Here is a 24,129-nt window from a genome sequence, read left to right on the forward strand (position 1 = left end):
GTTTCTCTAAACCTAATGCATATCAAATCTAAAGATAACACATAAAATAAACTGTAGAAGGAAAATGGAAAGGACACATTCCTTAAATACATTCTTAGAAAGGAAAACTAGAAGAAAATTACTTAATTTTGTATTTTAAACAAAATTTTAATGTGAAAAAAGGTACTGAGTTAATGAAGTCAATACATGTAGAATATTTTTAGTTCTATAATTTTCCAAGTGTTATAATCTCTCCTTTTAGACGACTACTGACATCACAATAATTCAAACCTATTTTGGTTACTGAATTGATATGCTAGAAAAAACTACCAGGCAATACCTAGAACACTCTTCGTTTAGGCAAGCAGAGTATTTCTAGGCCACTTAATGTAATTTTAATGCTCTTGAAAAATTCATTCCACCTATGTCAAATATTTTAGTGTCTTAAGTTTTAAAAATGGTCAGTGATCACACACACATGAGAGAGAGAGAGAGAGAGAGAGAGAGAGAGAGAGAGAGAGAGAGAAGAAGCAAATGAATATCTTGACATTTCTGAAATGCCAAACAATAGACACAAGCACAGTTAAATAAAAGTAGTTCACTCTATTGACATTAAACTCCACAGGCTCAAATCTCTGCACAATTTTGTTCAAAATTTTCATGTTGAAAAATACTACAAATGAGCTTTATGTGAAGGCTAGTATATTTACAGACACAAGAGAATAACCAAGTATCAGTAACCCATTACAGCCCCAGGGAGGAAACAAAAGTGGGCTCTGTGGCTTTCACGATCTCTAAAAACAATTCAATACACTGGGACAACTTAAAAGAGGCAGGCCCTTTTCTGACTTTATTGATAAAACATGTTTATTTTGCCTCCACAAAAAGTGGCTTTGACCATTTAATTGTACATATTAAATTGGTGAACTTTATCTCAATAAAGTGGTTAAAAAGTTAAATCATGGCTTAAAAACAAACAAAGTCAGGCTTTGTATTTCATCTACAACTTCAAGGCTAGTCACTTTAATCCTGATTTGACACACTTGATTATGGTGACTTCTCTCCTTACAAGGCTGAGTATTTTGACCATTACAACACTATTCTACCCTCTCAAGGAGGAGGACAAGAGAGCAAGATGGAAAATATTAAACGAGCAACAGGACAGAAAGAACACTGGCTACTGATTTTTCTTAGCAAAAAGGAAGGACAAAGATGTGATGTACTGTTGTGACCAAAAGGATTTGGTTTTCCAGTTAGTGTAAGTTAGAACAAAATGTTACTTAACTAAAGGATATTCCTTCACCAAAAGAAAACTTACAAACCTTCAGTATGTCTTAACAATTAAACAATTAATCAGAAGTTCTGAAAATGAAAATAAACCAAACATTAACTTAGAAGAAGAATCAACATTCAAAAAGTGAGGTAAACTGAAATAAATTTTAAAGCATAAATATCATTATTTCATTAAAAGCCGATAAGGCCCTTCATATTAATATATTTCTCATCTTTATGGCAGGTGTTTTTAATATAGGGGCCTCAGATCTCTTGGGCAGAGTGTCAATGAATGCCCTGAAATGACATACCAAATAAATGTGTGTTTGTGTTGTGTATTCATGCAAGCATTTTTCCAGTGAGAGGTTCAAAGCTTTTGCTTGATTTCTGTAAAACTCACTTCTGCCACTCCCCAAAACATTTTTAGGCTCTAGAAAAAAAAATACTCATAACGATTTTTTAATTGGCAGTCTTAAACAACTGAAACTGTATGTTTAAGCAACTTAGATTATCCAACAATACTGCTGCAATTTGAAAACAAATATATTGTAAAAAATTATAAAAAACTAGAATTTAAAAAAAAAATTAGAATTCACACAGAATTGAGATTTTAAATATATACTCTTACTTATAATAACCTATCTATAAAATGCTCATTTAATTTCATCCTTGGGAGGAATAAGGCAATCCATATAAATGTAAAGAATTTGCAGTATAATTTGCACATGAAAAGGCTACCACCTTACCAAGAGTAAACACTAGCATCTAGATTATTATTTAAATAACTCTTGGGGGAAAATAGAAGACTGCAGAGAAACATGCTATGATGTTTTGAAATTTGCTTTTAAATTCAAAATTTAAATATTAAAAATCTTCACATACTAAAACTGCTTATGTCTTCGGAAAAACAACCACTTACATGCCTTCAACTGTGTCATATCTAAAAGAACAAAAAATACAGAGACTTAGCACACTTAAAGTAAATGACACTAAAAGCAGCAACTAAAGGCAAATCCACAGATTTCACAATAAAAGTATGTGCCCTAAAACAAAAGTTTATGGCCAAATTTGTTGAAGCTAGTTAATTTCTTTTCCAAATTCTGTTAGTAATCCCTATACCAAATCATTATAAAAATAAATAGGCTGTGCGATTATCTTCTGACAGCCTGCTCAAATTTCTAAACTTATTTAAATATGTATACTTTCAAAGAAATTAGCAATATTTCACATTTGAGATACTTTAAGCTTTTCAGCCTTGTAAAACTACTTGACCCCTTAACCAAATGAAGTGATATTACAGTATTATAAGAAAATGGTTACACGTATCTAAAATGAATTTTTGGAAACCTCTCACCAGTCAAAATGATGTTTCAAATCTAATTTTTAAAATAATTAGCACCCCAATTCTAGTCATTTTTATTAAAGTGATATTTAGAAAACTGTAACACAAAATTGTGCTTATAATGTAGAAAATGCAGGAAAAAGGATCACTTTTTAAAAAATTTTATTAATTTTTTATACAGCAGTTTCTTATTAGTTATCTATTTTATACATATTAGTGTATATATGTCAATCCCAACCTCCCAATTTATCCAACCACCACCACCAGCCCGCCACTTTCCCCCTCTGGTGTCCGTATGTTTCTTCTCTGCATCTGTGTCTCTATTTCTGCCCTGCAAACCGGTTCATCTGTACCATTTTTCTAGGTTCCACACATATGCGTTAATATATGGTATTTGTTTTTCTCTGACTTATTTCACTCTGTATCACAGTCTCTAGATCCATCCACGTCTCTACAAATGACCCAATTTCATTCCTTTTTATGGCTGAGTAATATTCCATTGTATATTTATTTGTACCACATCTTCTTTATCCATTGGTCTGTCAATGGGAATTTAGGTTGTTTCCATGACCTGCCTACTGTAAATTGTGCTGCAATGAACTGGGGTGCATGTGTCTTTTTGAATTATGGTTTTCTCTGGGTATATGCCCAGTAGTGGGATTGCTGGGTCATATGGTAACTTTACTTTTAGTTTTTTAAGGAACCTCCATACTGTTCTCCATAGTGGCTGTATCAATTTACATTCCCACCAACAGTGCAAGAGGGTTCCCTTTTCTCCACACCCTCTCCAGCATTTGTTGTTTGTAGATTTTCTGATGATGCCCATTCTAATTGGTGTGAGGTGATACCTCACTGTAGTTTTGATTTGCATTTCTCTAATAATTAGTGATGTTGAGCAGCTTTTCATGTGCTTCTTGGCCATCTGTATGTCTTCTTTGGAGAAATGTCTATTTAGGTCTTCTGCCCATTTTTGGATTGGGTTGTTTTTTTTATATTGAGCTGCATGAGCTGTTTATATATTTTGGAGATTAATCCTTTGTCCGTTGATTCGTTTGCAAATATTTTCTCCCATTCTGAGGGTTGTCTTTTTGTCTTGTTTGTAGTTTCCTTTGCTTTGCAAAAACTTTATTAGGTCTCATTTGTTTATTTTTGTTTTTATTTCCATTAATCTAGGAGGTGGATCAAAAAAGATCTTGCTGTGATTTATGTCAAAGAGTGTTCTTCCTATGTTTTCCTCTAAGAGATTTATAGTGTCCCGTCTTACCTTTAGGTCTCAAATCCATTTTATTATTGTGTATGGTGTTAGGGAGTGTTCTCATTTCATTCTTTTACATGTAGCTGTCCAGTTTTCCCAGCACCACTTATTGAAGAGACTGTCTTTTCTCCATTGTATATCCTTGCCTCCTTTGTCATAGATTAGTTGACCATAGGTGCGTGGGTTTATCTCTGGGCTTTCTATCTTGTTCCAATGATCTATATTTCTGTTTTTGTGCCAGCACCATATTGTCTTGATTACTGTAGCTTTGTAGTATAGTCTGAAGTCAGGGAGTCTCATTCCTCCAGCTCTGTTTTTTTCCCTCAAGATTGCTTTGGCTATTCGGGATCTTTTGTGTCTCCATACAAATTTTAAGATTTTTTGTTCTAGGTCTGTAAAAAATGCCATTGGTAATTTGATAGGGATTGCACTGAATCTGTAGATTGCTTTGGGTAGTATAGTCATCTTCACAATATTGATTCTTCCAATCTAAGAACATGGTATATCTCTCCATCTGTTTGTGTCATCTTTGATCTCTTTCATCAGTGTTTTATAGTTTTCTGAGTACAGGTCTTTTACCACCTTTTGTAGGTTTATTCCTAGGTATTTTATTCTTTTTGTTGCAATGGTGAATGGGATTGTTTCCTTAATTTCTCTTTCTGATCTTTCGTTGTTAGTGTATAGGAATGCCAGAGATTTCTGTGTGTTAATTTTGTATCCTGCAACTTTACCAAATTCATTGATTAGCTCTAGTAGTTTTCTGGTGGCATCTTTACGATTCTCTATGTATAGTATCATGTCATCTGCAAACAGTGACAGTTTTACTTCTTCTTTTCCAATTTGTATTCCTTTTATTTCTTTTTCTTCTCTGATTTCCGTGGCTAGGACTTCCAAAACTACGTTGAATAACAGTGGCGAGAATGGACATCCTTGTCTTATTCCTGATCTTAGAGAAAATGCTTTCAGTTTTTTACTATTGAGAATGATGTTTGCTGTGGGTTTGTCGTATATGGCCTTTATTATGTTGAGGTAGGTTCCCTTTCTGCCCACTTTCTGGAGAGTTTTTATCATAAATGGGTGTTGAATTTTGTCAAAGGCTTTTTCTGCCTCTATTGAGATGATCATATGGCTTTTCTTCTTCAATTTGTTAATATGGTGTATCACACTGATCGATTTGTGTATATTGAAGAATCCTTGCATCCCTGGGATAAATCCCACTTGATCATGGTGTATGATCCTGGAAAAAGGATCACTTTTTGTCATCACATTTCAAATGAAAGTTTTTTTATTAGGTGACTAGAAACACCATTTAAATTATATCATTACCTGCCTGCTTTTTAATGAAAACTCTTCTTCACACACGTAGATAAGCTAAAGTTTATAAACTTAAACTTGTCAGAGAAATTTAAAGCAACTCAGTCAAAAAAAATGAAAAGACCTGGTAAAAAAAATTTTTTAAAAAGGCTACAATATAAACTGAACAGCACATTAAACCCCCAAAGGTACAACTTAGCTCCTTTTAGGGATCTATTCAAGGGGTGACAGTTCCTGAAAGCCACCAGATGACTTACCTTTTTCATGTGACCAACAACAGAATCACAGCAAGGACCACTTAAGGCTGACCCAGTAAGGCCCTACTGTGGCTGTCTTACATGACCCACATTTTGAGTGTAATGGAAAGACAACCACATTTCATTTAAATTACGTGTGGTCTTTTCTGAAGAACTCATTAAGCAAATACATTTACATATTTTTGCTTCAGTGGTGTGGTAGGTCACTATGCATACACACATGTAGCAATTTTCATACAAAATTTTCCAAAGGAATTTCACTTAAAATAAGAATTTCAAAGAGCAACAAAAATTTCCAAACATTCTGGGAAACAACAGTTACCAGCATTTTATTTTGCCAAGTGAGAGTGTTAAAAATAAATGTAAATAAAACAACACTATCATTATATTTTCATGAAAGGACACATGAACAAGAGTAAAAGATATAACTGAATAAATTACTTTTTTTTTTGGAAAAACTTGGGACAAAATTCAGAAAATTGTCTTTATATCTCTTTAGATCAATGAAAACTTTGTCATGTACCAAAAGAGTTCTGAGGATTAGCCTTTAGAAACCTGTATTTTCAGTCATTTATAGGAATTTATCCAGAGTTTTCCCAAGACTACAGATGGAGAAGGCTGTAGAAAACAAAAATAAAATTAACATATGGGAAAGAGGTAACGCCAACCTGACCACCTCAATAAAGCAGAACAGATATAGAAATAAAGTGAGTCACACAAGTTTTCTGGCTTCTCAGGGCACATACAAGTTATGTTTACACTACACTGTAGTCTATTAGATGTGCAGCAGCATTATGTCTTAGAAAACAATGTATATACCTTAATTGAAAAATATGTTATTGCTGAAGAATGCTAACCGTCATCTGAGCCTTTAGTGAGTCGTAGGAGGAACATCAAAGATCACTGATTACAGATGAACATAACAAATATAATAATAATAAAGTTTAAAACAGCAGTCCCCAACCTTTTCGGCACCAGGGACCGGTTTTGTGGAAGACAATTTTTCCACAGACTTGGTGGGGGGCGGGGGGGTTGTTCAGGTGGTAATGCAAGCAATGGGGAGCGATGGGGAGCAGCAGATGAAGTTTCGCTTGCCCGCCACTCACCTCCTGCTGTGCGGCCTGGTTCCTAACAGGCCATGGACCGATACCAGTCTGCGGCCCGGGGGTTGGGGAACCCTGGTTTAAAACACTGTGAGAATTATCAACGTTAACACAGAGACATGAAGAAAGCAAATGCCGGTGGGAAAATGGCAAAGACAGATTTGCTTGATGCAGTGTGCCACAAACCTTCAATTTGTAAAAAACACATTATCTGCGAAGTGTAATAAAGCAAAGTGCAATAAAACAAGGTATGCCTGTAAAAGATGTAAGGAAGACCATGAAGGAAGAAGCAAGTAAAACTTGAAAAAAGCATGTTGAACAAAAAAGGATACCTCTCCCCTTATCGGGGATTACTTTAAGAGATCTGCAATCTTGACATGGTTAATTCTCCACTTTCCTTTACAACCTTGTTGAATCTCTTTTAATTTGGAACCTGACCTCCCTTTCTGTTACTTCTAACCATCCTCCAGCCTCTGGACAGGGGTGGGCAAGATATACTCTCCCTGAGGAAAACAGATGACTTGATATTTTCTTTGCCAGACACAAGTGATACCTGAACAGCTGCTAAGAATAGAGCTCACTTTTCCAGACTCCAGCCTTGAGACAAACCAGTATTTGATGAGACAAGCTCAGCTATGTTTCAGATTTTAACCATATAATCAAAATCTTGGGTTTTGTCCCCAGCTTTACTGAGATATAATTGACATATAATATTGTCTCAGTTTAAGGTATACAATGTGATGTCGAGGACCACTAACATAAACAGGAAGGCACATTTTGAAACATATAAACCAAATACCAAATATTTTTATTTTTAACCCATGGTTCAGTACACTCTACAGTCCATCCAAAACTGGCTCCGAAAATTAAATATAAGAAAATTAATCTACTCTATGCTTAACATTAAAAAAAAATAACTTATATTCTAAAACCAAGTGTAATTAGCACTCTGTGGAGCGTACACTGCCAAAGGTTAATGTAACTATAAATTTTAAATAGATGTATATCTGTATGTGTATGTATATGTCTATATATTGTATAAGAACAATTAAAAAACACAGGTCCATCAGCAATCAGATGAATAAATGACCTTATTCGCAAGTTTCTTTCTCAAATTCCCTGCAGATACTGTTTAGAGACCATACGAAGTAATAAAGTGATAAAATGACCACTTTTTTTTTTTAAAGGACCAAAGTTCAGTGGTCTTCAAACTGAGGTCTCTATTTATATGAAGAGACTTACTTGAGTCTGTGCAGTTTTAAGAGAATCAATTTCCAGATCCTCAACTTCCATACAAAGTTTTGCCTAAAGTGATCTGCCTGAAAATTTCCAAGTTAACAGATAGTCCATTTCTCACATTACAGAAGAAAGACCTACTCCTTCTTACCTACCCCTTACTAAGGTACACTGTACCTGAAGGTATGAAAACCTCCAGGTGACAAGAGAGAAGTCTCTTTCAATGATTAATCAAACACTATAACATAAACCTGTAAGAGTGTATCTCCAGGTATTAAACATGTTTCTATTAAGGGCATGGTGTGGTGTTAGGTGTTAGAAACATGGTATTTGGGTCCCTGTCAGGATGCTCTGAATTCAGATACATAGCAAAGGGAGGTGGCTGGAGAACTGGCAATTTCTCTTTAATGACTCTACCTTTTCCACTCTGAGCTCCCTGAAACCTCAATCTCTCCGTACCACCATTATCAAAGGATGCATTGCTAGGGAGAAAAAAGTCCCATGGGAGCAATACAAATAGAACATCAATAAGAAGCCCAGACTCACATTTGCTTACTTTACATATTTAAGTATTAGCCATTCTTTTCAGTTATCTGTGGATGGGTTCATAGCTATAAAGAAAGGCACCTTACATTGGCTAAAGCACCATAAATTGCTGGTACTGATTTTTTTTTTCCCAAAAATTCAACTGGAATGAACAGCTAACATTTTCAAGACAATACTAGATACAATCAAAGGATAAAAATTCCAAGTGACTTCTTTCAGATTCAGTATGTATCATTCAATAAAGTAGTAAAAACCTAATTTAACAAATCATATATCAATACCTGTTCTAATTCCAACCATTCCCCAGTTGGTTCAATCTTCAAAAATATTTATTTTTCTATTACTTAAAGGAAAATTAAATAATATACTAACTCCTGGGGCAATCTGCTTTTTAGCAGTACAAACTTTTTTATTATTTTCATAGGCAAAGTTTAGACATGATTCATCTCATTAAGAAATACATTTCCAATAGAATCCTACTTTTCATGTTTTCACCTGGATTATAGTTTAACTCAAGTAATCCACACTAGAATTCTGTATATGCAGAAGAATTTTTAACACTATTTTTCTCTGAATTACCTTACCTGCATCCAACAGTAAAAAATATCCCAATAGCACTATTTTAAAAGTCTTAAATTCAAACTATGGAAAAAAAATCCTTATTTCTAGCACATTAACAAATGTTTAAAAGAAAAAATCGAACATTAAGTGCATACACTTAATGTATGCATATAATGAAAGATATGTACTGACAATACATTTCGCTTTAACATATTACAAAACTACCAGTGGCTTTAATTGTGTATGTTTTTCTTTTAAACAGTTAAAAAGTCCATAAACTAGTGAAATGCATTTAAAATGGATTCAATTTTATGAACAATATTCACTATGATGGATCTTTATATTTCTGTGCTAAATAAGAGCTGTTTGTTTGATACAAATTCTGCTAAAAAGAAATAGATTAAAAACGTTGCCTTTTTTCATGCACTGAACCTTACCTCAAGTAGAATCTTGTATTTTAAATATTAAAAAACATCAATTTTTAAAATAGCAGTAGTAAATTCCTAGAAGTCAGTGTTTTGCAAAGCATGCGTTCGTTACTAATCACCTATATCGAAACCATCAAGGGTTAAAAAAAAAGGACGGGGGTGGTGGATTCCCTGGCGGTCCAGTGGTTAGGACTCCACACTTCCACTGCAGGGGCCATGGGTTCGATCCCTGGCTGGGGAACTAAGATCCCACGTGCTGTGCGGCACAGCCAAAAAAACCCCCTCAAAAACAAAAAATCATCTAGGGTGCTCATTAAAAATACAAACTCTCAGGCCCATCCCACATGTTTTGAATCAGAATCTCTTGATAATGACTGAGTCTAGAAATTTAACTTTTTACCAATTACTCTGGGACTTCCCTGGTGGCACAGTGGTTAAGAATCTGCCTGCCAATGCAGGGGACTCAGGTTCAAGCCCTAGTTCGGGAAGATCTCACATGCCGCGGAGCAACTAAGCCCATGCACCACAACTACTCAGCCTGAGCTCTACAGCCCGTGCGCCACAACTACTGAGCCTGCGCTCTAGAGCCCGTGCACCACAACTACTGAGCCTGCGCTCTAGAGCCCGTGCACCACAGCTACTGAGCCTGCACTAGAGAGCCCATGCTCCGCAATGAGAAGCCCACCCACTGCAACGAAGAGCAGCCCCCACTCTCTGCAACTAGAGAAAGTCAGAGTGCAGCAACGAAGACCCAACGCAGCCAAAAATAAATTAATTAAAATTTTAAAGTAAAAGCAATTGCTCTCCGGAGATCTCTAAAGCCAAAAATCTAGAAACTGATCAATAAATTTCCTCAAATAAGCAGGTTAATAATAGTGTAAGAAGAAATTCAAAATTAAGAAAGAGATTAGGGGCTACAACCCAAACATCATGAAGACAATAAACACAGAGTTAGGTCCAAGATCAGTTTTAAAAGAGAACTGCTTGTGACTCTGCCAATGATTATTAACGCTTTGTGCACTTTCTTATGGAATTTAGGGCCACTGCGGAGACATAACTAAAAAAGCAAAAAGGAACATTTTTCTCTTCCATTATAAGGAATGCTGACCACTATAACACAGTATTGCTACTTTGAGAACTTGCTTCCCTTATTATTTATTATGCAGATGATCCTTCAGGATTATCCTCTAATAATATCAATACATAACACCTGGCTAAAAATGTACATACATTGTTAAAATGGTTTTCATAATACTTACGGTCTTCAACAACCCCAAATAAAGGAAAAACAGACATGGTTACCATGGTTAACAGACATGGTTACCAAGTCTATACCAGCTAACTCACCAGCCTCCTCACACATCTCTTTTCCCTACACCATCATAAAACCACATCTTGAAGATACTAGCTCAGGTGGGTGAAGCTATACACTCAGGAGTCACTCACACCACTCTACCAACCAACAGAAGAAATCCAAACTCCAGCTAATTTACTCCCTGGAAATACACAATAGCAATAGAAAAGGTAACCAAGACTACAATAATTAAATGTTCCTTTTGTTTGGTCCTGTCCCTTATTTCTATATAATCTTCTAGTAAACACTCTGCTTCCAAAATGGTTTATTTTAAAAAGACATAATAAAAGGTAGAAGCTCTATGTTTATTCTCTTTAAAGAGACTATGGGATGTTTATCTTAAAGAGTAAAATGGGTTTAAGGGTTACTTGGTAGAAACTGTTCTCTTCCCTTAAAAAAAAAAAAATGCTGAAGGAGTTATTTGATTTCTAGTTGGGGATCTATTAAATGTGTTACATAGGTTATTAAGATGATGGCAAAGACCAGAAGAGAATGCATGGCTCTTTCACTTAAGGAACAATGTTATAAAACTACACTTCCTCCAACAAACAAAGCTTGACAATATAAATTTGACTGTTGTACCTAAAGAACTTTATCCCAATTTTCTATTGAGTAGCCAAGAGGAATTTGATGAAACAATATGATTATCTACTACATAAATAATACCTTTTCTGGAGGAAACAATGTATACTTACTTAGTAAGCTGCCCTTTATTCTTGTTATTATCAACTCCATTATAAGTCACAGCTGCCAGTTTTCTGCTCCGGTAGTTCTCATAGTGTACATTATTAGTGACATCTTTCAAGTCCTGCATGTGTGTTCTGTCATAAAAAATGACACATCAAGAGTTTGCTTCTATTAAGAAAGCTTTGGTGTAAATTCAAAATTTTAGTAAAACAAAAATTTCAGACTTAAAATGAGCAAAAGACTATTCTTAAGGGAGATGGCATCCATCTGTCTTCATTCACATGTAAGGCAGAGTAAGACACAATGAGCTAACTTGACACCAATGGAAAATTAGGTTCCAGATGAAAGTTTAGGAGCATAAATCCTCTCAAAGCAGTTACTAAAGAATGACATTTCTAGAGAAGAGTATTTACCTTTTTAGTATATATTTTATTTTACTAGAGAAGGAAAAGTAGATTAGCTCCTACTAAAGTTCACAAAGCAAAAGAAATTGCTTTCCTTTTAGCAATATTATTAATATTTGAGTTTTTATTCAGGTAATACATAGGGACACTTTAGATCACATATCAAGTTGGATGCAAACTGGGGAATTTTAATTTTGAGTAAATTTCTGTTTATTCAAATTGTCCATTAAATGTGGTATTTTGGTTAAATGAATGTCTGCTCATAGCGTATCTATCATACATAAAATCAATCCATAGGAGACAACTATACAATACATGAGACAATTTCATCATTCCTTAATGTTTCAAGATGCTAAAAGACTCCCTGAGCTGCTCTACGGTATCCTTTACCAATGCAGCAGTGTTTTTGGATATACGTGGTGTGGGAGTATTCTGTATCATTTGATCTTCCCTTTTCTCATCATCCATTCCTGCAGCTGCAATCCCCCATCTTTCATCTCCACCACTTTACCAAAATCCCCTTATGGGAGACAAACATAAAAGTGTTACTCTGTATTTATTCTTCCTGATATCCAGGAAACAGTTACTACTACTTTCCCTTTTGTAAACAGAATGTGATGTTCAATTACTCTGATTCACCTAGTATTGGACATTTCCATGCAGTTTTCTGATAGTTTAACTCCTCCTATTTCTAAGACTGTGTTTTCCACAAGCCTCATCTCCCTTTATACTCTGTCCCTTGATGAATATATCCTCTCTATGGCCACTAGAGTTACACCTAAAGCCTTCTGTACTTCAGTCAAGTCAGACAGTTCCTTACTCCTAGCATATCCAATGACTGGGACTGAATAGTTCATGTTAATTTGTCACTGACTCTCAAACTTCAGAATTCTACTGCTTTGGGAGCTCTCTTTGCAGTCTCGAAGTCAAACCACTCTAACCCAGGACAACTTTCTCCTTGGCGGTCAGTCATTTTTTTGGTACCAATATATGTTATAGGTGACACCACATAACGTTTTCAACTATACTGTAAACTCTCTTTTACAAAAAACATGCCATCACCTTCTGTACTCTTGCCACAGATAGCACATAATGGGCCCTTTAAAAAGAACTGATTTGAAGCTGAGTTATAAAAAACACTGTTGACTTTCTAAAATTACTGTTATCAGTTTCTCTAAGCAGAGAATAATGACTGTGCCAATATGAAACAATCTTCTTGTAATTTTTAAATATTATCTCATCAATGAATCACTGAAAAATAACTAAAGGACCTGAGGTAAAGTATTTTAGTAGCTGAAATACAAGATGTATAAAATAAAAATAAGGTGGACTTATTAACTAGTTGTTAAACTATTTTTGTTAATGTCATCAACATTTTAGATAGTGAAATATTCTTCCCTTTTACTAAAATAGCTTTCTTTATGATTACCTGGTTCTGGTATTTTTCAGGATATAGAAATCTCTATTTCCACTTACTTAAATATTTTACTTCATCCTTTTAAAAATCAACCCGTTCCTCCACTCTGAAAATAATTAGTAATATAGTTTTCTCCACAGTTTCCGGAATTTATTCATCTTTTCCATTTCTTATTGCTGATAACAAAGCACTCTCTTCCCTCCTTTTGTTTTCCTTCTCTATTTGATTTCTGCACTGTCCACTGCCACACCCTGAAACTTATTTTTATCAAGTTTTCCTCTTTCCATTGTCTTCCTTCGTTTGCCTGCAACAGCTAGTTCTCTTAATTAGTAAAGTGACACAGCTTTGAACTTGAATGTTTCTTAGAAGCAACCACTACTCCTAAATTTAACCTGCAGGATTTCAATTACTTGGAACTTACAGACATATGGAACACTGGCATTGATATTTCCTTCATGTATTTATTAAATATCCACTAGGTGCCTTTATCAAAGACATGAGTTACATAATATATACATCGTTCTCATCTCTCCTCCGAACTTAAAAGGAAAAGCAATAAAGTAAAATATTCCTAAGCTTACCATTTTCAAAGCATACTTATCAAGGATGTTTTACACGTCTCAAAGACTATAAATGAAAAATTGTGTTAAGAAGCCAAATGAACATCTAGCATAAGTGAACATTTATGCCTTAGGAAAGAAAAACAAGTGTGCTAAAACAAATTTAACAAATAAATGAATTTTTTATTAAGCAAATTTGCCTAATCATCTACCTCAAGGAGCTGAAGCCAATATCTTCATCCTACTTGTTTAAAATGTTAAGTAGGACCACTCCCAATCCCACAAATAAACATTTAATGACTGTATTTATCCTAATCCATCTTAAGGCATCTATTTCCATGAATCTCTTCCTATCTGACCCACTCCATGATAACATACCACTTACCACTTACTCTGAGTTTCTTTAATACATCTAAGCAACCTCATCACAGCACACATCTACTTATATATTACATAATTTTAGAATTTTTTATATTTTCATACATATGTATGATTGTCCTGTTGCTTTCCTGTACTAAATCTTCCTGCAGGAATGGTCCTTCCTGCTTATAATGCTTCCATACTAGTGAGTCCCACTCACCAGATGTCACTGTGTACCTTCAAATGTTCAAAGTCTAGCTTCTGACTCAGTAACTAGCCTTCTTGTCTATAGTATTTTAGGTATATAGGCAATTATTGATTGCATATTTAAAAAACACATAAGGTGGGCTTCCCTGGTGGCGCAGTGGTTGAGGGTCCGCCTGCCGATGCAGGGGACATGGGTTTGTGCCCCGGTCCGGGAGGATCCCACATGCCACAGAGCGGCTGGGCCCATGAGCCATGGCCGCTGAGCCTGCACATCCGGAGTCTGTGCTCCGCAGCGGGAGAGGCCACAACAGTGAGAGGCCCGCAAAAAAAAAACCAAAAAACAAAACAAAACAAAAAACACATAAGACAAATTTATAGAATATCATTGTGTCAGGCACTAGGCAAGTAGCATAGATTTAAAATTGAGGAAAAGAATAAAATCAGAGGGAATGTACTGGCAATTAATACTTATGAAACATTCCTTACATATATAATATCATAAGAGATTATTAGTTCTTCTGAAGTCACATCTTAAAAATGGAAGTGAAAGGAAAGAGTTCGTAACAGAACCTGAAGTGTTGTATTCTCAAAATCAAGAGATGACCACCCTTCATATGCGTTTGCTCTTCTCCCACTGTGTGAGGCATGGCAACCCCAATGGCTGAATTAACTCCGTCATCCACTTTCTACCAAAACACCCCGTCATGAGGTCTTTTGAGAAAAACCAATTACATGGCAATCTCTTTGATTTCAAAATTCACTTTCATCTCTTGTATATTTCTTGAGGTAGCAGTTTGACTCATATTTTCCCCCACTTTTAAGAACGATCTTATTCTTGTTCCATGATTTCCAATTATCATCAATATGCATGTTACTACTTCAACATAGCTCAAGAGATTCCTGTGTTTTGGGAAAGTGAATAGTATGAAAATGAAGAGACACCGACTTAAGATGACCATCTAAAACTGGAGGTTGAAGAGAATAGTACATAGTGAGGGTCTGGAGAAGCAAGCAAGATGAGAGAGGAGAGAAGTAGCAAAAGGGTATGAAATGGCATGAGAAAGGAATTTACCTCAGCATGAAAACACTGAGGTTCATTGTGATCCCCTTTCTGTTCCTTGCCCACTAATGTCTCTGGTTCTTTTCAACTTTTTCTTCAGGATTTCCCTCTCTGCTACTGATTTTCCAATTCAGGTCCTGGTCCTCTAATCAGAAAAACCTCAACGTCCTGTTCTCACATGCTTTCCTTCTCTTTCATCAGGTGCACAAGGTACAATTTAGGAGTAATGTTTTCCCTCCTGGGAGGAAGATCAGTTTTGTTCACAGTGTTCCAGTAACAAAAACACTCCACTCACCAGCTACCAAGCTATGTATTTTTAAATACTCAAAGTCAAGTTTTTGACCCAAAACTTAGCCCTCCCTTCCACAGTTTCCACATTAAAGAAGAGCAAAAGCCTTTTCCTTTCCACTTTCCATACCTCTTTCAGTATTAAACCTTAACACAAAGTATAATGATCAAGAGACCCATTTTCCTATATAACCCTAGCCACACAGCCTATTTTGTATTTTTGCTCTTGACTTCAAAACCTTGGCAAAATAACCCAAGTTGTCTCTATGCAGTGCTTACTGCAGTGCTTACTGCGGTGCTTACTTCAGGGCTAGAACGAAGATACCACTTTAAATTAGCTAAATTTATACAAGACAAAAAGTTAAATCTGTCTAACTCTAATTTTATTTAGGGGAAGAAAAAATTTATGTTATTTTCATCATTACTCACACTTACCTTATCAACATATTTCTTAGAATTGTAAAATCACAATGTTCACCATTTTCAACTATAAAAAAAAAACAGATCACATACATTATTTCCACTAAACCCAGTCTTTTCAGAGGAAACTGGTGTTAACAACAATGAGAGAATATGCAAAATAGCTTAGATCAATTTTTCATTAAGATTTAACGCTGTAACATAGTACTTAATTTAAGGGCACATCAGACGACTGTGCTATATTACTTTATTGTAGTTTAATCCTCAATGATAAAATATAAACCTAACAAATGAGCTCTCCAAAAGCAAACAATTTTGACATTTTGAAAGAGGACATCATATATTTCTCTTTATTGGTTGAAAATATATTTATTCCATAATAAAATGCATTTTAAAAATTCAGTGTTGGGGCTGAGCAGGGGATCACTTTAGAAAAACTTCCCTGAGGTAACTAAAATGAAAACTTGAGCCAAGAACATTAAGGTTCTTTATTTTTTAAAAACGTATCACTAAAAGAACACTCTTTGGTGGGGGAGGTACCTAAAACTAAAGATACAAAGCAATTTCTTCTGTGCGTATTTCTAAGGGCTGTACTAGTTCTAAAGCCTCAGCTCAGCAACTGAAGGTTACATGGCGATGACAGAGCTGGGAATGAGCACAGTATCACTGGTCGGGAAAGTCACTGATAACAACTAACTTGGAAAATATTCTAAAAATTACAGAATTTTTCAAAGTAATACCAACAAAGAGAACAATCATCACTCAAATCTTGATTCCAAGTTACTATAATACAGAAGATTAAATATTAGTAAAACCAGTATAATAAACACAAATTTGGGGAAACATGTCTATTGCCAAGAAGGCCTTGTTGAGAATTGATGCTATAACTAAGATTTTATTGTTGTTTAACACTCCTTAAAAAATTAGTAGAGGATCTCTTAATAATGAAATCTTTTTGCTCTAAAGATGTGATGCCAAAAAAGGTGACTCCTGCCCTGAGGAAAAGAAACTGTGAATGTTTTAATTGAGCTTCTGACAGTTCTCATTCTTGAGGGTCCCAGACCCATCTGAGACTCAGATAAAAGTGACAGGCCTTTTCCAAAACTGTTCTCAATTTCAGAAGGTTTATTAGATCCCTTGGAAGCAATCTTTGGTCCCCACGTAAAGAACTCCTGCATTGTAAGAGTTTTCAAACAAAAAAACAGGAATAGACTTAATGGTGAGGCAGAGGTGGCAGGGTGGGTACTGACAAGTGGCTTCTAAAGTACTACACCGTTAAGATTTAACACGTACTTGCCTGACTTAGTAGGACACAAGGTCTGAGAAACTTGAGGAAATGAGACTCAGTGAAACTGAATTCAGAACTATCTTTGAAAATCTAGACTGTATCAATGCAGTATGCATATCATACTACTTACTATAAATACAAATATTCTTAATCACATTTGTGAGATCTTATAGAAAGCCATTCACTGAAGAAAACCTTACCTTCAGCAACACCCCAAGGATACTGCCTTCCTCTGACCCTTTTGCCATTAACTTCAATGATAGTATTACTACCTACCACAGCAAGAGGTAAACGGTCCTATAAAACAAAGTACTCTTGTTCAAATATATCTCTGTAGTCCTCACAAATTCAATAATAAAGAAGTTACATTACTCAACAGATAAGCAAAAACAATTATTACCCCGACAGTTTCTGCATTCATTTTTATAGGCCATTCAATTACTATTTAGTAAAATGCCATTATATGGTATTGTCACCAATGTAAACAATAAATAAAATATTTTCACTGAAAATTTAAGAATACTAAGGCATATGCTGATCAAATTATTTGTTAAAACATCATTCCAAAAAGAAGCTGCCCCATATTGGAAAAATTAAAAAGGATAAAAAATATATTAGCAGTTAGAGGAAAAAAATGAGGCTTGTGGCTAGCTTGCCTACCTGATCACAAACCAACCCTAACAGCCCTGGAGGCAGAGAATGCCATTAGTCAGTACATCATTTTTAGGTCCAGGGTACTTAGGAAACCACTATAATTTAAAAATACAGAAAATTATGTCGGTATAGATTTTTGGGTGATTCTTATGAAAGGACAAAAGAAAACATATTTTTGGTCTTAAAACAAAGATTAAGAATAACAGTGCTTAAGAACAAATCCTTTCCCTTCTTATTACGCCCCCCTTTTCTTTCCCATTACCTGTTTTTAGGGGGAAAATTATAAAATATCAAATCAGTTAACTGAAAACCACATGAAGACAAGAATTACATTATTCATCTCTCTATTCCATATAATGCTTTATGATACATAATAGCCAAACAACAAAGTTAATCATAAAGTTGAATTCAATACTGAATAACCTCTCTATTTAGTTTGTAAGTCAACTGTTTAAAAACACTGATATTTTTGGTCTTTCCAGCAGCTATTATAGTATTTTTAAGTCCCTAAAACATTTTAGTATATGTATGGGAATGAACCTACCTTTATCTTTTTAACAAGCTTATTTTCTTCTTCATCATCTGTCTCTGGGAATTCATATATTTTAATTTTATGTTCTTGGATTTCTTTCATTATCTAAAATGAAAGAGGAAGTCAGCAAAAGAGCATCACACATAATTTTAGTACAGTAGCCTTATTTTTATTATACTCTTCTTAAACTCCTGAGTCCTCAGTTCCAGTTCCTTTACTGTTTTTCAATGATGCAAAATGTCATCTAAAACCAAAGTACTATGCTAGTCTTTTTTTTAACCATAAAGTTGATATATAAAAGTACCATTCTCAAAATCCAATTACTGCAGAAGTGTTAAAAGTCATATGGTTATAACCAAAAGAGTTCTAAAAATGATGTAAGAACCCAGAAAGGGATTTCTCTAGCTGATTTCTACTCTAATGGCTTTAGGTCATTTATTTATAATGACTGAGATACTTCCTCTAGATAAACTCTTACCAACTGTTTTATTCATCTGAATCAACAAAGCTTAAACTCACCTAAAATTTTTAGTAGAATTTAGCAAAGGTAAGGAAAATTAAGTATAGCATTGGCTCCAGGAAAAACAAAGTGCACACTTATCAGAAAATATCCTTGCATGTACATGTGCATGCACACAAATCAAGGAGCAACACATATAAGATCAAGCAAGCACACAGGGAGAAAACATGCCCTGGAAATTAAGAAGCTAATGAGTTTATAATAATAATCAATGAGAGTGCAGAAAAAAGAATGACAAACTTATTAATAGCATCAGAATGACCTAGTTCAAATTAAATTATCTTGTCCAAAATCACTCCAAATTCTAATAAGAATACAGACATCTAAATAATGTTGAATACCTACCCTATTCAAACTCATAACAAACTGATGGCTAATATACCTATAGTTAGCTCCCTGCCTGTACTGGTAGTTCAGCACTTCTCTCACTGCCGGGGTCCCCAGCAGCAGTAAAGGGAACGTAAACAAAATGTGCAACACAGTTACTAAACCAGACAGAAGTAAAACTGCCACTGAGAAAAATAGGACCACATATTTTTTACAATTGAGTTATATATGTCTATATACAAAAAAACCCAAGAAGATAAACGATGAGATGTCAAATACATGACTAGAAGAAGAAAGGAACACTAGCAGCTAGCTCTAGGAGCAGTGGTTCTTAGTCAGAGGTTGTATATTAAAATGGCCTGAGTGAGCATCTTCAAAATAATGAATACAGAAGCCCTATCTTAACCTACAGAACCAACTGGTAGAAATATGCTCCAGTAACTCATTTTGAAAAAGTTCTCTAGACGACTCTGATCAACACCCTTGGTTAAAAACATTTTTTAGGGCTTCCCTGGTGGCGCAGTGGTTAAGAATCTGCCTGCCAATGCAGGGGACACAGGTTCGAGCCCTGGTCTGGGAAGATCCCACATGCCGCGGAGCAACTAAGTCCATGCGCCACAACTACTGAGCCTGCGCTCTAGAGCCCACGAGCCGCAACTACTGAGCCCGCATGCCCTAGACCCCATGCTCTGCAACAAGAGAAGCCACCACAATGAGAAGCCCGTGCACTGCAACGAAGAGTAGCCCCCCGGGCTTCCCTGGTGGCGCAGTGGTTGAGAGTCCGCCTGCCGATGCAGGGGACACGGGTTTGTGCCCCGGTCCGGGAGGATCCCACATGCCGCGGAGCGGCTAGGCCCGTGAGCCGTGGCCGCTGGGCCTGCGCGTCCAGAGCCTGTGCTCCACGGCGGGAGAGGCCACGGCAGTGAGGGGCCCGCGTACCACAAAAAAAAAAAAAAAAAAAAAAAGAGTAGCCCCCGCTTGCCGCAACTAGAGAAAGCCCGTGTGCAGCAACGAAGACCCAACACAGCCAAAAGTAAATAAATAAAATAAATAAATTTATTTAAAAAAAAGTTTTTAAAAGCATAAACAAAGAAAAAGAAAATTGTACAACCCTACAATGTGACCAATCCGGAAGTAGAGATCATTGCTTATTCGTCTTTATCTCTTAGTTCTTAGAACAAATACAAATCAAGATACATACAAATCAAGACAGAAGAGGAGAAATGTTATTATATGATTAGTATTTGAACTTAGAAACAGCACATTACAAAATAAAAATGGAGTGAATAAGCATAAAATAAAAACATATACTCCTGGTAGAAATACCAGATATATGTAGTAAAAATGATACACTAAAACATTATCAAAATTTATACAGATTTAACACAATTTCAAAGCAAATTTCCACGGGCTTTTGTTTTTGTAATAGGTTTCAAGTTATTCTAAAATTCATACTGAAAAAGGTGAAGAACCAAAGTATCTTGTTACAAAGGGGACTATAAGGACAATAAGAGATAATTAACTCTAACATCTGTTTAAAAATATTATACAACATAGCTGCAGTTTAAAAGACAGAAAACTGGCCTAAAACTTAAAAATAGGAAATTGGAATAGGAAAGTGGAATAGGAAAGTGGAATAGGAAAGTACAGTAGTTCCAGAAACAGACCCTACATTTCATAAAATATAATATATAGTAAACCAAACACAACAATGAGGGAAAAATAAACCCCTGCTTTAAAGTGTTCAGCTTTTCTGGAAAATTAAATTAAATCAAATTAGGTACCACTTTATTCCAAAAAAGTTTTAAAAATAAAAATGACAAACAATGCTGGCAAGACATTGGAACAAATATACCCATTATAAAACGAATTTGATTGTTTTATTGGGAAAGCACCATGACAAAATGGGTAGGTGGGGGAGGGAGATAAAATAATCATACCCTTTCAAAAAGTAATCCTGTTCCTGGGAATTCAGTCTAGGAAAGTAATTCTAAAGGGTGTGGGAGGGGTGCTGGTGGAAGCTATACGGAAACATCTAAAATAGCCTATTTAAATTGAAAGGATAAGGGCATATGATAATACTTATGGGCTCCTAGGAGAAAACTAAAGCAGAAGACTATTTTCAAGAGTTATTTTTAATACACTGTAAACAACCATATAGTAAAGTAGCAAGAGGAATACACTGTAACACATTATACTGAAAATACGAAAAACTGCAAATTACATGAATGATATTAGAAACCCAAGAGTTCAAACTCATTCTACTTACCTGTTTCTTAAACTGTTGGCACTCCTCTGGTGTGAGTGTGTCTGCTTTGGCAATAAGTGGAATGATATTCACTTTTTCATGCAAACGCTTCATAAACTCAATATCCAATGGTTTAAGTCTGAAATACACAATATTTAATATGACTGGATTGATCAGTTTGGGAGAAGAGATTCTTCACATCCCAACGTTAAATTACATACATTGGAACTACTTTACTTACTCATCAGAAACACTCCCTGAAGGTGTATTGGCCCAGCAACAGTTAGGAAGAACAGGATTTCAAGAAGCATTGGAGTGGCTAAGAAGGCTTTGACTCCTGTCTTTTAACACCCTGGTCATACGGTTTGGGCCCTAAAGAAGAATTAGAAAAACCAGGAAGGCTCCTAACAGGCTTTCCTACAGCGGTCTCTACATTTACTACTCAAAACTTGGGAAATCTTTGTTTTGTTTTTAAATGAAAAATTTAGTCCTCCTTCACTTCTTGCTACCAACTAGATTTCTCAGAGAAGAAGCTCAAAAGAGAATCTTCTTCATCCCTTTTACCTATTACACTCTAACTGCTGCCTCCACTTTGCCATTATACTTTCAAGAAGGTCACCAAATACTACCATGCTGCAAATTAATTAGCAGCAGCCAACTCATAAATACTGTGGTGTGTACCAGTATTTTTTAATTTGCCCATTATGCAGCATTGACATTATTCCCTCACAAGCTGTTCACTTAGGGTAATTTTCAGGATCCTCTTTGTAAGCTAGTCTCCTTAATAGGTACATTCCTCAGAATTCTCTAGGTCTTCTCTTCTCACTCTGCATTCTGTAAGCTTATCATTAACTACAATGACTTCTATTATCCTCTATGGGTCAATGACTCCCGAGTCTTTATACCCAGCTCAGATCTCACTCCTGTGTTCCAGGCTTGTGTCCACCCAGTGGAAATACTACTCGGATATCCCATTTTGGCACCTCAAAATCAAAAGCTCATCTGAGCCCCCACGTTTTCCCTCCCCTTCTGTGCTTTCTATCTCAGTGAACAGCACTACAATCCACCCAATTACTCAAGTCTGAAACCCAGAATTCCTCCTTCCTCTAATCCTCAATTCCAAAGATTCCCCAGGACCTGCTGAACAAATAAAGATATTTATATATTTATCTCCATTTCCATTACTTTGATTCAGGCCACCAAAGTATACTTTTAGTATGGATAATGACAAGAATCTATCTCTCCAAACCATGCACACTGCAGTCAGAATGGTTTTTCTAAAATCCAAATCTGATCATCAGGTCATTCCTTGACTAAAAACCTTACTAAAGCCAGATTCCTTAGCTAGTGTGGCCTACAAGCCCTGTGAAAACATAGCCTCTCCAGCTGTCCTCATCTCTTAGCATCCCTTAGCATTTTTGCTACCTCCTACTTCCAACGTGCCAGCCTTTTTGAACTTCTCACAATTCCTTAAAAGCACCATACTTTGATCTCTGGCCATAAGCTACTACTGCCTTTGCCTGGAACACACTCCATTCCCATCCCCCTTCTACTTGGCTTGCCTAATTCCTAGTCATCCTTTAGGACCTAGCTTACTATCCTCATTTCCTCTGGGAATTCTTCTCTAACCTAAGACTAGGCATCTTTCTAAGGGATCACAACACTCAATTTGCCACATAGTAACTGCTTACTTATGTATTTGGTTTTCCCATCTTCTCACTAGAAGATCCTCAAAAGCAAGGCCTTTGTCTCATTCATCTGTATCTCTTATATCTAATACAGTGTCAGTACTTGAGAAGGTATCCAATATCTGTTGACTAAAAAAGTAAGTTGCTGTGGTTTTCCTTACATCTTTGAATAACTTTAAATAAAAACCTGCTATTCCTCACATCTAGAATACACTGTAGACTAAAAATTAATATTCTACAAAAATAAATGAAGGTAACAGCAATATTTTGTGCAGAAGTGTGGTATTCCTTAACTTTTATAAAACATGAGGAAAATGGAATAAAGATCTAATGTCATTATAAATTTTATTGACTAATATTTTAAAATAAAGAGAAAGCCCTTCTTAGCGTTCTCTTAGAGTACTATAGTTTAATATATATACAATGTTGGGCGTATTGGGGGTCCAGAGACTAATGAGGTATTCCTTTTCACTAACAAATAATACTATATACTTCTTTGTGGTAGTGACACTGACTGGCAGAAAGATGGGGTAAGGAGGCAGGAAGGCAGATACAGAGAAATAAGATAGCTACCTCCAATTCTAATTCTCGTCTTAAATCCTCTGAATTTTGATCTTGGCATTCAGAGAACACTACAGAAAAAACTTCAGAAAAGAGTGTGTGGCTGGACTAACACTATATTTATCTGTAAATAGCACCCTTACCTCACTAGTGCTAACTGAAAAACCTTTCAATTTTTGAGAAAAAATTTAAGTTTTGATTGTTTCATCAATCATTACATCATGACACTAAAGATAAAAGCCATGGCCCAGTCAATCAATC

The 24,129-nt window shown here is 35.6% G+C and overlaps 1 protein-coding gene across 3 annotated transcripts in view; it reads right to left on the reverse strand.

Moving 5' to 3' along the window:
* Positions 1-24,129, reverse strand: part of SEPTIN7 (septin 7) — a 101,923-nt gene that overhangs the window by 6,560 nt on the left and 71,234 nt on the right. For all 3 annotated transcript variants that reach the window (XM_033428292.2, XM_049715225.1, XM_033428291.2), the window contains exons 6-10: positions 21,641-21,758; positions 18,537-18,629; positions 17,539-17,635; positions 16,066-16,117; positions 11,343-11,468 (exon numbers count right to left, since the gene is read on the reverse strand). In XM_033428292.2, coding sequence (XP_033284183.1) covers positions 11,343-11,468; positions 16,066-16,117; positions 17,539-17,635; positions 18,537-18,629; positions 21,641-21,758 — 486 coding nt within the window. The remainder of the gene's footprint in view (positions 1-11,342; positions 11,469-16,065; positions 16,118-17,538; positions 17,636-18,536; positions 18,630-21,640; positions 21,759-24,129) is intronic.

The sequence above is a fragment of the Orcinus orca genome, chromosome 9, assembly GCF_937001465.1.
Source record: "Orcinus orca chromosome 9, mOrcOrc1.1, whole genome shotgun sequence".
Classification (NCBI taxonomy): Eukaryota; Metazoa; Chordata; class Mammalia; order Artiodactyla; family Delphinidae; genus Orcinus; species Orcinus orca.